This window comes from Ahaetulla prasina, chromosome 15 (genome assembly GCF_028640845.1).
Source record: "Ahaetulla prasina isolate Xishuangbanna chromosome 15, ASM2864084v1, whole genome shotgun sequence".
Taxonomy (NCBI): Eukaryota; Metazoa; Chordata; class Lepidosauria; order Squamata; family Colubridae; genus Ahaetulla; species Ahaetulla prasina.
The window spans coordinates 15474229-15490641 of record NC_080553.1 but is presented as its reverse complement, the minus strand read 5'-3'; the positions used below and the strand labels follow the sequence as shown (position 1 = coordinate 15490641).

Genomic DNA, 16413 nt, shown 5'->3' with positions numbered 1-16413 from the left:
GCGGGGAATGGGGGGCGGGGGGAGCAGAAGGAAGAACTGGACTTTTCCCCGCAGGAGTTGGTACACCGAGAAAGAGGGCAGAAGGCAGAGAAGCTAAAGAGAAATTGCAACCCATAGGATCTGCGGAGGGTGGGGAGGGGGCAAAAAATAGGGTCCCGCTGTGATTTGGGGCTGGGAGGTTAAAGATCAGGTTGGCTGGTCCCCTGCTGGGGCCCCTCGGCCTTGGTGCAGGAGGAGGAAGGGGGAGAAGGGGGGGCACACAGGCAAGAGGGATGGTGGGGGGGTCACTTTGGAGCGAAGCGGGCGCCGGGGTGGGTGCGCCAAGCGGTGCCGCAATCTAAGCTGACTCCGGACGGCTGGCACTGGGCGGCAAGTGGAGGGCAAAGTCCCTCCTGCAGTTTTTCAGGGGGGCGGGCGGGCGGGTGCAAGGAGGGGCCAGACTGGCGCAGCGTGACTAGCATTCTTTGCCACCTCTCCCTCCCCCTCTTTGCAGACACTCCCCCCACCTACCTGCCTACCTCCCCCCCCCCCGCGTCTGCCCAGCCTGGTAAATGCGCCTCTCCTTCCCATTCCTGTATTGGGCCAGGCGCCAGCTAGCCCCCGGGGGCGGGGAAGGTTGATTTAAAGCGGAAAGAAGAGTGTGGGAGGGGGGAGGAAGAAGAAAGGGGAGACCCTGGGGAGTTTGATGCGGCTACCGGTAGAAAAGCCGGCTCTTTCCCGCCCCCGCCCATCGGCGAGGCTGCGTGCCAACTTCCCCCCAAAAAAATATGTGTTGGGAATCGGCTCCAACCGCTGGAGGACGAATGGGAACGTTGCAGCGCTTTTTGAAAGGTGGGGGGGGGCAGACTTCGGACCCCCCCCCCCCGCTTCCCGGCCTGTCTCTCGACCCGCATTGAACCGGCGTTGAAATGTTTCCCCACTTTTTATATGGGGCGACCGCTGGAAGAACGAAATCTGGAAGCAGTCAGCTTAAGAAGAATATATTTCTATATATCTTTATATCTATCTATATCTATCTATATCTATCTATCTATATCTATCTATCTATCTATCTATCTATCTATCTATCTATCTATCTATCTATCTATCTATCTATCTATCTATTTATCTATCTATCTATCTATCTGTATACACACACACACATTATATTATAAAAGATTATATTATATATATATATATATATATATATATATATATATATATATATATATATATATATATATATATATATATATATATTTATATACTATATAATCTTTTTGTATGGTACTTATATATATTGTTGTGACAAAATAAATAAATAAAATAAATACATACATATATATATATACACATACACACACACGTATATATATATATGATTACATACATATACATATACAATGTATATGTATATTATTATTTAATATATTAATATTATATAAATATATATATATTTATATATATATAAACTTTATTATGGTCATCGACATACAACAATCGACATACTTGCCTGTTCACCGCCCTGAGTCCTTCGGGAGAAGGGCGATATACAAATTAAAATATTATTATTATTATTATTATTATTATTATTATTATTATTATTATTATTATTATTATTATTATTATTATTATTATTATTATTATTATTATACAATAAATTAAAAATAAATAACTGACATTAATCATGAATAATACTCATCCCTGTTATGAAAAATACATGATCTCATACCGTTAGGGTCACTCCCTAATTTTACACGAGTGGAGAGCCGATAAAAGTAGGTGAGTAAATGTATTTTCCAAAAATTGTTATAGATATCTCCCCAAAAATTTGGCAGAAGTAGAAGCGGTCAGCTTAACATCCTACCCAACCTTCATAACTTATTGCCCTGTTGGCTCTCACCCCACACGCCCCCTATTTTTGGGGCTGCTAATCCGCATTCACAATGTCCTCCTCCCCCCCCCCCCCGGAAAAAAAACCTGCGGTGGGGAGGCGGACCTGGGAGAGAGAAGAGAAGCCCCCCTCCATGCGCTCAAGGCGAGGGCGCTGTCCAAGGTGCTGCTCCCATGCTTTGTAATGACTGGGGTTTCCAAACCTAGAACTCCAAGACCCATCAGCCCCAAGTAGGGATCAGAGACCTAGACTCTGATTGGGTTAGGACAGTGCTTCTCAATTATTTTCTGTCATGCCCCCCTAGGAAGAAGAAAACATTTTTCGCGCCCCCCGCGCGACTGTAAATAGTATCATTATTAAAAAAAACAGTGTTTGCTGAGGTCAAACACGCCCCCCTTTACGGAGCCTCGCGCCCCCCCTGGGGGGCCCGCCCCACTATTTGAGAAGCACTGGGTTAGGAAGTCCTTGGTGTTCTCTGAGCTTGCTTGCCGAATGTTTCATCAGTGGGTAACATCTGCACGATGTCTGCAAAGAAACTATCCCACGCTCGGAGAGAGCATCAAGTAGCCCACAGTCTCCTCTTCCTCCTCCCAACTCCACTCCCTTCTAGCACTGATGATGTTACCTAGTAGGGTAATGAAACGTTTGCAAGAAAACCTCCAAGATCAGAGAGCACCAAGGACCCCACAGTCCTCCTCCTTCTCTTCCTCTACTTCTCCCTCCTCCACCTCTTCTTCTTCTTCTTCTTCTTCTTCTTCTTCTTCTTCTTCTTCTTCTTCTTCTTCTTCTTCTTCTTCTTCTTCTTCTTCTTCTTCTTCTTCTTCTTCTCCCTCCTCCCCCAACTTCCTTCTTGCACTGATGATGTTACCTAGTTGGGTCATGAAACGTCTGCAAGAAAACCACCAAGTTTGGAGAACATCAAGGATTTCTCCAGTCCTTTTCCCTGCTACAGCCTCCTCCTCCTCCTCCTTCCACTCCACAAACCCCACACCCTTCTAGCACTGATGATGTTACCTAGTTGCGAGTGAAACATCTATAAGAAACCCCTCAAGTTCCAATAATAATAATAATAATAATAATAATAATAATAATAATAATAATAATAATAATAATAATGATGATGATGATGATGATGATGATGATGATGATGATGATGATGATGATGTTTTAATTTGTATACCGCCCTTCTCCCGAAGGACTCAGGGCGGTGAACAGGCAAATAAAATACAAACAAAAATACACCATAATTAAAACAACCCTTAAAAAACTGATTCAACTTTGCCAATAATTTAAAATAACCTTACACCCCATAAAATTACAGAAATTTAAAACCCATCAAAATTCAATTAAAATTTAAGATTTAGAATTTAAAATCAGGCCAGTCCAGATCAGAATACAAAGGACTCCATCATTCAACCCTGAGCTACATATGCAATCTTCTATTCAACATTGGATATGTGACTAGAGTTATTCCTGGCATTAAACTCCATTAAGCCTCATTACACGACATTAAATTGCTACCCTTTAACCACATTTGATTGCCGAAGGCAACATTAGTTGAGTTCACACATGGGGCACAATAACACTGTAAAAAATATAGGTTTGTGTTTATCCTGGCTGAATTCACATACAACCCCTTAAGCCAGAATCAAGCAAATTAGAGCATGACCTATAAATATACCGTAGGACCCCAATAAGTCATATTTTTCAATAATGTTGTAGCTTTAAAATGAACAGTTGTTAAGTCAAGGACTATACCTGCATCAAAATATTCCCCTTTTATTTTTCCTGGTATCAATATAGAACTAATTTGGCCTACTTTTCCTCTGGTTTTTTTTTTTCTTGTAATCTTCCGTCAAACTTCTGTTTCAAAAAAACCAGCCAGCCTTGTCTAGATGTCTCCCTCGGCTGTTATAAATACAAATTTATAGCATCTGGAATGATCTGCAAACTCTTTATGCAAACTGGTTTTTGTAGCACCGCCTATCATCTGGGTTTTGCAAACTCACTTAGACAGACAAGAAAGATAAAGAGCAGACGCCAATTCCTGGGCTCCAAGATCACGACAGATGGGGACTGCAGCCAAGAAATTAAAAGATGCTTGCTCCTGGGGAGGAAAGCTATGGCAAATCTAGACAGTGTACTAAAAAGCAGAAACATCATCCTGCCAACAAAAGTGCATATAGTCAAAGCTATGGTTTTCCCAGTTGCAATGTATGGCTGTGAAAGTTGGACCACAAGGAAGGCTGAGCGCCGAAGAATGGAGGCCTTTGAACTCTGGTGCTGGACTCCCTTGGACTGCAAGGCGAACAAACAATCAGTCCTAGAGGAGATCAGCTCTGACTGCTCTTTAGAAGGCCAGATCCTGAAGAGGAAACTCAAATACTTTGGCCACCTAATGAGAAAGAAGGACTCACTGGAGAAGAGCCTAATGCTGGGAAAGATTGAGGGCAAAAGAAGAAGGGGACGACAGAGAACGAGGTGGCTGGATGGAGTCACTGAAGCAGTAGGCATGAGTTTAAATGGACTCCAGAGGACGGTAGAGGACAGGAAGGCCTGGAGGAATGTTGTCCATGGGGTCGCGATAGGTCGGACACGACTTCGCAACTGACAACAACAACAAAAAAATACAGGGTTGAATTTTAAAAAGCAGCATTTTTGTTGCAGTTCGCAGTTACGTATCTTCTGCCGACCTGGTGTTTTAACAGCATCTTTCAGCCACGTAGAACTAGGAAATAAATTAATTTAGTTCCTGTTAGCTTGAGTTCCTGCAGGGACTTCTCAGTTTTAACCAACTGCAGTGGAATACGGTATGTAAAGACGGCTGTTGAACCCCACAAACACCCAGCCTAGTCTATCATGCTGGGAAAATCTTGCTACGTCATGGCTCCCTTCTAGATTGAAACGCTTCTTCCTCGTGAAGGCTCTGCGTTTGCTGAGTCAGACTGAAAATTGGCTTCTCGCCGGCAGAATCTAGCTTGGGAGATTTAGCTACGCGAACACAATTCCACCGCAGTTGATTTAAACTGAAAAATCCCTGCCAGGAACGCAAGCTTCCGGGAACTAAATTAAGCCCCGCAAAATAACACAACAATTTAAACCACCTTGCCCCCCCCCCTTCTCTGTGTCGTCATAAAAATATATTTTAGATTTTGGCAGCAAATAAGGAGCTGGCTAAAAGAGAGGCAAATGGTCAAAATAGAAGTTAAGCTAGAATTTTTCTTACTGGACAAGTGTTGTGTACCGCCAGCAGCCTGCGGAGCTGGCAACGGCGTCAGAAAGTGATGAGGCTGAAGAAGAGCATGGGCCAGTCCTGGAGGCTGGGAAAGGCCCGGATGAGGATTCTGCGTCCGAGGCAGAGGTGGGACCAGGGCCATCGGGGAGTGAGGTGTGGACTTGGAGCCTCCAGAGGCTGACAGTAGTGAGGCAGAGGAACAGGAGGAGCCTGTTCCTAATGCACGCACGAGAAGAGCTGCCAGAAGGCAAGAGCAGCTCAAGCAAAGAGGACGACTCGGGAGTAAGGCCAAGAGATGATTGGCCCCTCCCATAAGGCTTAAAAGACCAGCAACGGCGTTTGAGCTCTTTGTCAGAAAACTACGTTGATAGACTTGCTCCTTCTCTTGCTACATTTATTTCTTGTCGGCGTCTTCTGCTTTTTAACTTTTGCCAAGAAAAGCCTTTGGCAGTTTGCCTAATTAGACCAAAGTTGGTGATAAGACTGAAGAGTTGTGTTACGAAGAATTTGCTTTGATTTAGTTTGGACGACGCTGAGAATGAGTTTTTGTTTTTTTAAATTTGAATTTATATCCCGCCCTTCTCCGAAGACTCAGGGCGGCTTACATTGTGTAAGGCAATAGTCTCATTCTATTTGTATATTTATATACAAAGTCAACTTATTGCCCCCCCCAACAATCTGGGTCCTCATTTTACCTACCTTATAAAGGATGGAAGGCTGAGTCAACCTTGGGCGTGGTGGGACTCGAGCCTGCAGTAATTGCAGGCAGCTGTGTGTTAATAACAGGCTACATTAGCTTGTTGAGCCACTTCCCAGCCCTTAGTTAATTTCTCAGCTGAGTTAATTTCTCAGCTGTTCTAATAAAGTCTTTTAGTTTTTGAATTACTACTACCTACTTAGGCCTGGGTCGCAACAGATGATAGATGGCAAATACGACAAAAATATAACCTATTTAACACTATATATACTAACTTCCAAGGGGCCATGGTAGCTCAGGCTGTAAAGAAGCCTGTTATTAGAACACAGCAGCCTGCAATTACTGCAAGTTCAAGCCCGGCCCAAGGTTGACTCAGCCTTCCATCCTTTATAAGGTAGGTAAAATGAGGACCCAGATTGTTGGGGGGGCAATAAGTTGACTTTGTAAATATACAAATAGAATGAGACTATTGCCTTACATACTGTAAGCCGCCCTGAGTCTTCGGAGAAGGGCGGGATATAAATGTAAATAATAAAAAAAAACTAACTGCGGCAAGATTAGTATTTGCCCAAAATTGGAAGCGTAAAGAAATGCCCTCAGAAGAAGAAGTAATATGTAAAATTTATAATTGTGCAGAGATGAACAGATTCCACTTAGAACTCAAAGACAAAAGCAAATCAAAGTACTATGAAGTCTGGAGTAAATTTTATGACTGGTTAGACAAGAGGAAGAATGCCAAAAACAAGGGATAGCGAATGTCTGGAAATGTATATATCCATGTGTATTGAACTTTTGAGTGTAATATAGGTTTATTGAATACGTGTATAGTTGTTTAGGAAGTAATATATTGTATACTTGATATGTCATGAAGTAGGAGATATGTAAATCTGTATATAGATTGAGGAATATAGTACTTAATAACTTAGGGGGAAAAAAGAATATATTTTAGATTGCTAAGCAGGCTCTGCTGTGCTCCTGAAAATTGCTCAGTTGCTAGACAACGTAATATTTAATCTGCTTTATTGGAGTCTAAGGCAGGGGCGTCCAGTCTTGGCAACCTTAAGAGTGGGGGACTTCAATTCCCAGAATCCCCCAGCCATCATCTTTCTAGGAGTTGGAAATGCACCCGTTTTAAAGTGGCCAAGAAGGTCTAAGGATTTTTCTCCTTTGGAAATGAAGCAATAAAGGCAGATCCATTGCTACGGCCTTATTATTATTATTATTATTATTTTTTATCCGCTTCTGATCTTCCCACCCCTCTGTTTGCTAATTTTAGCAGAGAGAAATTTTTCAAAGTCAATTTGTTAAAAAAAAAAAAAGTGCATTAGTTATCCGTGTACAGATACTCCTCGACTTATGACCACAATTGAGCCCAAAATATCGGTTGCTAAGGGAAGCATTGATTACCTGACTTTTGCCCCCATTTTCATGACTTTTCTTGCTTAACATTGTTAAAGTGAATCGCTGCGATTGGGAAGTTAGTCACACGTTAAGTGAATCTGGCTTCAGAAGGGGACCATGTGACCTTGGGACCCAGCAGCGGTCGTAAATATGAAGCAATGGCCAAGCGCCTGAATTTTGATCATGCGTTATTCTGTTAACATTACGAGAAGTCGTTCTTAACAAGCCTAGGTTTTCCCACACTGTTTTGTGAATGGGTGATTCCTTGGCCTTCAGAAATGGGACGATTTTAAGAAGAGATTGGGCAGCCACTGGTCTGAAGTGGGGTTGGGTTTCCTGCCTGAGCACGGGGTTAGACTAAAAGACCTCTAAGGTCCCTTCCAACTCTGTCGTTCGATTGTCGCCCAACCATTGTACGTTGTAAAGCGGAGCTTCAATACTCACACTATAAAAAAGATGTTGAGACTATAGAATAGAATAGAATAGAATAGAATAGAAATTTTATCGGCCAAGTGTGATTGGACACACAAGGAATTTGTCTTGGTGCATATGCTCTCAGTGTACATAAAAGAAAAGATACGTTCATCAAGGTACAACATTTACAACACAATTGATGGTCAATATATCAATATAAATCATAAGGATTGCCAGCAACAAGTTATAGTCATACAGTCATAAGTGGAAAGAGATTGGTGATGGGAACTATGAAACGATTAATAGTAGTGCAGATTCAGTAAATAGTCTGACAGTGTTGAGGGAATTATTTGTTTAGCAGAGTGATGGCCTTCGGGGAAAAACTGTTCTTGTGTCTAGTTGTTCTGGTGTGCAGTGCTCTATAGCGTCGTTTTGAGGGTAGTGGTTGAAACAGTTTATGTCCAGGATGCGAGGGATCTGCAAATATTTTCACGGCCCTCTTCTTGATTCGTGCAGTATACAGGTCCTCAATGGAAGGCAGGTTGGTAGCAATTATTTTTTCTGCAGTTCTAATTATCCTCTGAAGTCTGTGTTTTTCTTGTTGGGTTGCAGAACCGAACCAGACAGTTATAGAGGTGCAAATGACACTCAATAATTTCTCTGTAGAATTGGATCAGCAGCTCCTTGGGCAGTTTGAGCTTACTGAGTTGGCGCAGAAAGAACATTCTTTGTTGTCCTTTTTTAATGATGTTTTTGGTGTTAACTGTCCATTTGAGATCTTGAAAAAGTGATCTAGAACATTAAGATTTAGAAGATCTAGAGATCTTGAAAAAAAGATCTAGAAAAAGTGCAGAGAAAAGCAACCAGGATGATTAGGGGACTGGAGGGTAAAACATATGATGAATGGTTGCAGGAACTGGGCCTGGCTAATCTAGTGAAGAGAAGGACCAGGGGAGACAGGATAGCATCTTCCAATATTTGAGGGGCTGCCACAGAGAGGAGGAAGGGGGTCAAGCTGTTTTCCAAAGCACCTGAAGGCCGGACAAGGAATAATGGATGGAAACTAATCAAGGAGAGATTCAAACTGGAAATAAGGAGAAATTTCTGACAGTGAGAGCAATCAACCAATAGAACAGAACTTGCCTTCGGAAGTTGTGGGAGCTTCATCACTGGGAGCTTTCAAGGAGAGACTGGACTGCCATCTGTCAGAAATGGTGGAGGGTCTCTGCTTGGCCGGGGGGGGGGCGGAGGGGGGTTGGACTAGATGACCTACCAGGTCCCTTCCCAGTCTGTATCTGTAACCTTTGTCAACTCCACATGCCCCAGAATTCTCAGTGGCTCTCCTCTCTTCCCCGACTCCGTTCTGCAGTGAGATTGGACAAGCTCTCCGAAGTTGCCCGGGTGAACACGGATGCCATCCGCAACGCCCAAGACGAGCTGTCGGAATATCGCCGGCAGCTGCAGTCCAAAACGACGGAGCTGGAAACCCTCCGCGGGATGAAGGAGTCCTTGGAGAGGCAGAGGCTGGATATTGAAGACCGCCACCATTTGGACGTCCAGTCTTACCAGGTAAGACGCGGCAAAGATGGGTTGACCAAATGGGCTGTTTTGTTTTTTTTCCAGGAGGCAACTGGACTTTCTTATTTTTTTCTTTGAAAACGTTTCGCTTCTCATCCAAGAAGCATCTTCTGTTCTGACCGGATGGCAGGGAATGGAAGGATTTATACTCCTTGCAGACAGCTGGTCATTTGCATCCTTTTAGAGAGTCGTTGAGGCCGCTTGGAGGTTTGTCGGTGTCTTCAGGGTCAAAGAGGCCACCGATGTCCAAATTGAACAGCCCTCTCTCTCAACAGTGAGGGAAGGATACAACATCATCTATCTCCAGTCTACAAAACAGTCCTTTCATCAGTTCCAAGATGGCCCCACTTGGCGCCACTCAGGTGACCCCGAGAAAGTCCAAGTGGCCTTGACAGCTCTCTAAAAAGGATGCAAATGACCAGCTTGTCTGCAAGGAGTAGAAATGTCAATGGAGATTCTCAGTCGTCCAGGTCGTGGGTGTCCCAAAGGTGTTTTTTTTAAGGAGGCAACTGGACTTTCTGGTTTTTCGTTGAAGACGTTTCACTTCTCATCCAAGAAGCTTCTTCAGGTCTGATCGGATGGTGGGGAAATAGAAGGATTGATACTCCTTGCAGACAGAGCTGGTCATTTGCGTCCTTTTTAGAGAATCGTTGCCGAAACTTCTTCAAAAGAAAAATGAGAAAGTCCAGCTGCCTCTTGAAAAAACAAATTTGGGACGTTGTTGTGAGAGCACAATGCAAGCTTTTATCTCTTTTCGTCTAGGCGCACAACATCACAACGGGCATTAAAAAAACACAGGGCTGTGTCTCGCCACAGGGCGGTGTTTATTTTGGTTCGTGCGCCCTGTCCCGTCCCCCCCTCACCCAGGTTCACAATTTCCTTCTTCCCTCCAGACGACAACGATGATCAAAATGAGCATTCGCTTTTATTTGCGAATGCGACCGCTCGGCGGCCACCTGCTTCGCCGGGGCTCCTTACAACGAAGGGTACAAGAAACTGGACACCAGCAAACATTGCAACTGATGTTTGAGATACATCAACCGCAAGGACTTTGGCAGAACTCAATGTGCGGGTCATTTGCATCCTTTTAGAGCGCCGTTGAGGCTACCAGAGGACGGCTGGGTTGAAAGAGAGGTCAAAGAGGCCATCGATGTCAAAACTGAACAGTTCCCTCTCAACGGAGGGGTGTGTGTGATATGACATCATGTATCTCCACTCTACAACACAGTCCTTTCAACAGTTACAAGAAGGCTCCACCCCCATTTGCACCATTCAGGTGACCCTGAGGACATAGATGAACCTCCAAGCGGCCTCAACGGCTCTCTAAAAGAAATGCAAATGGCCAGCTGTCTGCAGAGACTATAAATCCTTCCATTCTTCACCACCCGGTCCAGTGGTGAAATCCAATTTTTTTTTACTATCGGTTCTGTGGGCATGGCTTGGTGGGCGTGGTGTAGCTTGGTGGGCGTGGCAGGGGAAGGATACTGCAAAATCCCCATTCCCACCCCACTCCTGGGGGAAGGATATTGCAAAATCTCCATTCCCACCCCACTCTGGGGCCAGCCAGAGGTGGGTATTTGCCGGTTCTCCGAACTGCTCAAAATTTCCGCTACCGGTTCGCCAGAACCGGCTGGATTTCGCCCCTGATCCGGTCTGAGCTGAAGAAGCTTCTTGGATGAGAAGCGACTTTCTGACAATTCACTTTTTCCCCCCGATGCCAATTCAAAATTCAGCTTTCTTAAAAAAACAACAAGAAGAAGGATCTTTCAAGTAATAAGTAGAAAGAGCAACCGTCTACCTCTTAATTTGGTTCGTTTCCATTTGGTTCCTTTTCTACTGATATAATTTGGTCCGTTTCAGAGGCGGTATTAACTTCGCTACTGGTTCGCAAATGTGAGCACGCCACCTCCACGTGGGCGCAGGGCCTTCTGCTCATGTGCACAGTGTCAAAAACGGGACATGATGACATCCAGGCGAGTGGGTGGGCAGAGCCTCTCACAGCCACCGCTACTGGTTTGCCCGAATACCACCACTAGTCCATTTTCACCTTATTCGTTTAGTCCATTTCTATTCGTTTCCAACCCACTTTTTAAAAAATGCTCGTTGTGACTTGGAACGGTCACTCAACAAATTTTGGTTAAGTCAAGGGCTTGCCCGTGTGTTCTATGGGTTGTCCTTCCTTTTTTTTAGCGCACAAGTTGTTCACGGCAGATTTGTGTCTTTTCCCTAGGATACGATTGGACAGCTGGACAACGAGCTCAGGAATACCAAGTGGGAAATGGCTGCCCAGCTCAGAGAATACCAAGACCTGTTGAATGTCAAAATGGCGCTAGATATCGAGATAGCTGCCTACAGGTATATGGGGGCCCTGATCCCAGAAAGTGTTCGGATCTAGGCTTCCTGAGACAGTAAAAAGCACACGCTTAGTCCCCAAAACCCTCTTTTTATTTCAACAGCTGTGAATTCTGTTCATTTGCAGCCCGTGATGAGTCACAAAGAGTTTGTAAAGAGCCCGACAGAAGTCTGCCACAGTCCTTTGGAATAAGGCTGATAAACACTCACCTTTATCTCCCTTGAAACGCTGCCAAAGACCTAATTGGGAAATAGCTTTGCAAGGCCGCACGGAGCACAGTCAAAACGGAGCTTCAGAATTTAAACCGAACGAACAAAGTTGCTTCCTGCAAAGGCTCATGTGCCTTGGCTCCTCCTTTATGTCTTATGGGAGGAGCCAATCACTTCAATTTAGTTACACGTTAAATGAATCTGGCTTCAGAAGGTTACAAAAGGATACCATGTGACCATCTCCAAGCCTTACTCCTGAGTCGCCCCTTTTGTCCTGACTTTTCTTGCCTTCTGGTAGCTCTGCACATGCACACACTGGGAACAGGCTCCCCCCATTCCTCTGCCTTGCTGACGGCAGACTCTGGAGGCTCCGGGGTCAGCATATAACTCCCAGATGGCCCTGGCCCCATTTCTGCCTCCGACGCAGAGCTCTCGTCCGAGCCTTCCCCTGACTTCAGGACTGGCCCATGTTCCTCCCCAGCCTCCTCACTGTCGAACTCTGCTGCCAGCTCCGCGGGCTGCCGGCGGAGCACAGCAGAAAGATTCAAATTAGGAGAACATTAAAAAGCCTCCTTTTGTGTCCTCCTCCTAATATTTCTTCCCACCCTGCTTTTAAAAGTCTGCTCTTATTATATTTTTAGCCCATGACTACACAGGGGAAATCTATACTTTTTATCTTTAGGAGCCCTTGGCCAACCGGATGGTTATTTTAGAGCCGCAGGTGAAGCTTGGTTAAAAGAGAGAGCCATGCTAGAACGAAAGAGAAATTTCCGGTCGGTGAGAAAAATTAAATTAGTGAAACGGTTTGTCTCCCGGCATTGTGGGTACTCCATGGCTGGGAAGTTTTAAAATACAGACTGGACAGCCCTTGGTCTGGAATGGGTATCAGGTCTCCTGCTTGAGCAGGGGGTTCGGACTAGATGACCTTCAAGGTCCCCTTCCAATTGTGTTTATTCTATGATTCGGTAAGGGTCTCCTGTTTGAGCCGGGCTAGATGTCCTCCAAGGTCCCCTTTCAACTCTGTTATTCTATAATTCGGTAAGGGTCTCACTGTTTGAGCAGGGGGCTGGACTAGATGACCTCCAAGGTCCCCTTCCAGCCCTGTGATACTATCAGCGGGAGATCCTATACCGTTTCAGATAGGTGGCTGTCCAGTCTTTTCTTAAAAACCTCCAGCGTTGGAGCGTCCACAACTTCTGGTGGCAAGCCGTTCCACTGGTTAATTGTCCTGACCGTTAGGAAATTTCTCCTTAGTTCCAGGTTATTTCTCTCCTTGGTGAGTTTCCATCCATTGCTGCTTCTCCTGCCTTCTGGTGCTTTGGAAAATAAGTTGACCCCCCCCCTCTTCTTTGGGGCAGCCCCTCAAATACTAGCATATTGCAATCGTGTCCGTCCGTCTGTCCCCCACAATCCTTCTTTTCCCTAGACTGGCCAAACCCAAATCCCGCAATCGTTCTTTCATAGGTTTTCGTCTCCAGGCCCTTCGATCATCCTAGTTGCTCTTCTTTGCACTTTTTCCAAAGTCTCAACCTCTTTTTTTTTTTTGGTAAGGTGGTGACCAAAACTGGTATTCCAGGTGTGGCCTCACCGGGGTGAAATGATCCCGGTTTGGACCGGATCGCCCAATCCGGTAGCGATGACGGCAGGTGGTTCGGAGAACCGGTAAAAAAAATCCCTGCCTCCCCCATGCCCAGCTCAGCTGCGCGATCATCAGTGTTTTTTTTTCCTACTTTTAAAATTTCTTCGGCCGAAGAGGTTGTAGAAAAAATGCTTTTAAAAGTAAAAAAAAAAAAAAGTTGGCCACGCCCACCCAGTCACATTACCCCTCTCCCATCGAGCCACGCCCACAAATTTTACATTTTGCCACTGGGCCTTACTAAGGGTTTTATAAAGCGCTACTAATACTTCACGTAGTTTTGATTCGATGCCTGGAGCAAAGTTTTAATTTTTTTTCCCCCTCTCTTTCTTTTGGAAAACAGGAAGCTGCTGGAAGGAGAGGAGTGCCACTTCGGCAGCGGGATGGGGATTTTCCCGTTCCCCGAACTCGCCCCCAAGGCCCCGAGCATCCCCACTCACATCAAAGTCAAAAGCGAGGAGAAAATTAAAGTGGTGGAGAAATCGGAAAAGGAGACGGTGATCGTCGAAGAGCAGACGGAGGAAGTGCAAGTGACCGAAAAAGTGACGGAGGAAGAAGCGAGTGAGATAGAAGAGGAGGAGGAAGCCGAAAAGGAGGAGGAGGAGGAAGAGGAGGAAGAGGAGGAAGCAGAAGAGGAAAAAGAAGAGAAAGAGGAAAGCCAGGAAGAAGATAAAGAAGGAGAAGAAAGCGAAGAAGCTGGACCAAGGAAAGAATCTCCATCTGCAGAGAAGACCCCGTTGCCAGAAACGAAGCCCACCTTGAAAGAAGAGGAGGCCAAAACACCTGAGAAGGTTAAATCTCCCACAAAAGATGAGGCCAAGTCCCCAGCCAAAGTCCCATCTCCAACAAAAGAAGACAGTAAACCTCCAGCCAAGGCTGTGTCACCAACCAAGGAATTGTTGAAAGTCCCAGGCGTGAAACCAGCAGAAGAGGCAACTTCCCCTGTCAAAGAAGAGAGCAAATCTCCTGGAAAACCTGGAACTCCTGCCAAGGAAGAAAGCCGGACTCCAGAAAAGTTGAAATCTCCAACGAAGGAGGCAGAGAAACCTCCAGCGGTGAAGGTCCCGGACAAGGTGGCTTCTCCGACAAAAGAAGACCTCAAATCTCCTGGAAAACCTGGATCTCCTGCCAAGGAAGAAAGCCGGACTCCAGAAAAGGTGAAATCGCCAACCAAGGAGGCAGAGAAACCTCCAACGGTGAAGGTCCCGGAGAAGGTGGCTTCTCCAACAAAAGAAGACCTCAAATCTCCTGGAAAACCCGGATCTCCTGCCAAGGAAGAAAGCCGGACTCCAGAAAAGGTGAAATCGCCAACGAAGGAGGCAGAGAAACCTCCAATGGTGAAGGTCCCAGAGAAGGTCGCTTCCCCAACCAAAGAAGACCTCAAACCTCCAGAAAAGCTCAAACTTCCCCCCAAAGAAGAAGCTAAATCTCCAGAGAAGGCCAAGACGCCCATCAAGGAAAAGGCCAAATCTCCAGAGAAGGTCCAGACGCCCGTCAAGGAGAAGGCGAAATCTCCAGAAAAGGACACGGCACCCCAAAAGGAACCGGCTAAGCCGGTGACCAAGGAGGAGAAGGCGCCAGAGAAAGAAGCGGATGCGCCCGCCAAGCCCGTGGCAGAGAAGAAACCAAGCAAGAAAGAAGAGGAGGCCAAGCCGGAGATCCCAACCAAGGATGCTCCAAAGCCAGAAGCCAAGGAGAAGGAGAAGAAGACCGAAGACCAAGGGGGGAAGAAACAAAGCCCCAAGGCCAAGTCACCTACCCTGGATGAGAAAAAGGCACCTGCTGCTCCCAAGGCTGAGGACCCCAAGGAGAAGGAGAAGGAGGCCACCAAGCCACCATCCAAACCAGAATCTGGGAAAGAGGCGGAGAAAGGAACCAAGGCGCCCGTGCCAAAATCTCCAACCGAGGAAGCCAAAGCCAAGAGCCCAAGCCCACCGGCCAAGAAGGAAGCGGAGAAGGCCAAGGGCGAAGAGAAGAAAGAAGAACCCAAGAAGGTGAAAGCTGAGCCCAAGAAGGAGGAGGAGAAACCCAAAGCAGCAGAGAAACCCAAAGAAGACTCCAAGAAGGCCTTGAGCCCCCAAGAGTCGCCCACGCCGGAGGGTCCCAAGGCAACCAAGACGGAAAAAGCCGAGAAGTCATCTGGGATGGACCCCAAAGACAGTAAACCAGCCGAAAAAGAAGAGAAGGCCAAGAAATGATCAGAAGATCTTGGAGGTGCTTCAGGGGCCACCTAAGGACTTGGAAGACCACCGATCTCAGGACTGTCTGTCTCTCTCCCTCTCTCCACAAGGCTAAATTTGGGGTGAGGTCCCCCCACCCCCACGCCCGAGGAGTCTGGGAGTGCATGTTTGCAACACGTCAGATCCCGAGAGGAAGAAACCAACCCAGCTAAGCCACGATCGATCTGAGATCACTCGGTGGGAGGGGGAGGAAAACAAAAAACGACAACAAAACCAAAACACCAAGCCGGTTCCAATATGTTATTGACAGCTTTCGTAGCCGAATGTGAAATATGCAGAATGCCATTTAAGCACTTGAATTATTCAAGGGGAGGGTGGGGAGGGAGGGAAGGAGGGAGGGGCGGGGGAGGAAAAAACCAAACCAAACCTAGGGCAATATCGGACTGCCCTTCTCAGATAAGTGCATTTATTTCCCAAAGACGGGCAAAGGAAGAATTACACGCAATAAATCTCGAACGCAGCAGCAAAGAGCTGGAAATTCTGCTCCGCAGGGATGACCCCAGGCGAGCGAGGAAAATCCTCTGCTTTTTAAAGATGCCTTTTTTTTTTAAATTTTATTTTTCTTTTTGCTCGATGTGCGATGCTTGGGGGGGGGGCATGAATGTGGAAGGCAGGCCTTAATCCAGCTCTTGGTAGTCTCAGGAGGAAAAAAAAAAAACACCTTTCCAAGGGATGTCCGTAGAAAAGCCGGCCAGGGGGGTGGGTGGGGGAGAGGGGGTCAATGCTGGTGGGAGGAGAGGAAGGGGAGCTTGTCCCCTCCCTTTAGCCCCCACTGCT

General features: G+C 46.0%; 1 protein-coding gene across 1 annotated transcript in view; it reads left to right on the top strand.

Moving 5' to 3' along the window:
* The window catches only part of NEFH (neurofilament heavy chain), a 40551-nt gene extending 24635 nt beyond the window's left edge, over positions 1 to 15916 (top strand). Inside the window, exons 7-9 of the mRNA XM_058158791.1 lie at positions 8990 to 9189; positions 11429 to 11553; positions 13740 to 15916. Of these exons, the coding sequence (XP_058014774.1) occupies positions 8990 to 9189; positions 11429 to 11553; positions 13740 to 15594 (2180 nt within the window). The 3' untranslated portion in view covers positions 15595 to 15916. The remainder of the gene's footprint in view (positions 1 to 8989; positions 9190 to 11428; positions 11554 to 13739) is intronic.
* Positions 15917 to 16413: the final 497 nt, after the last annotated feature.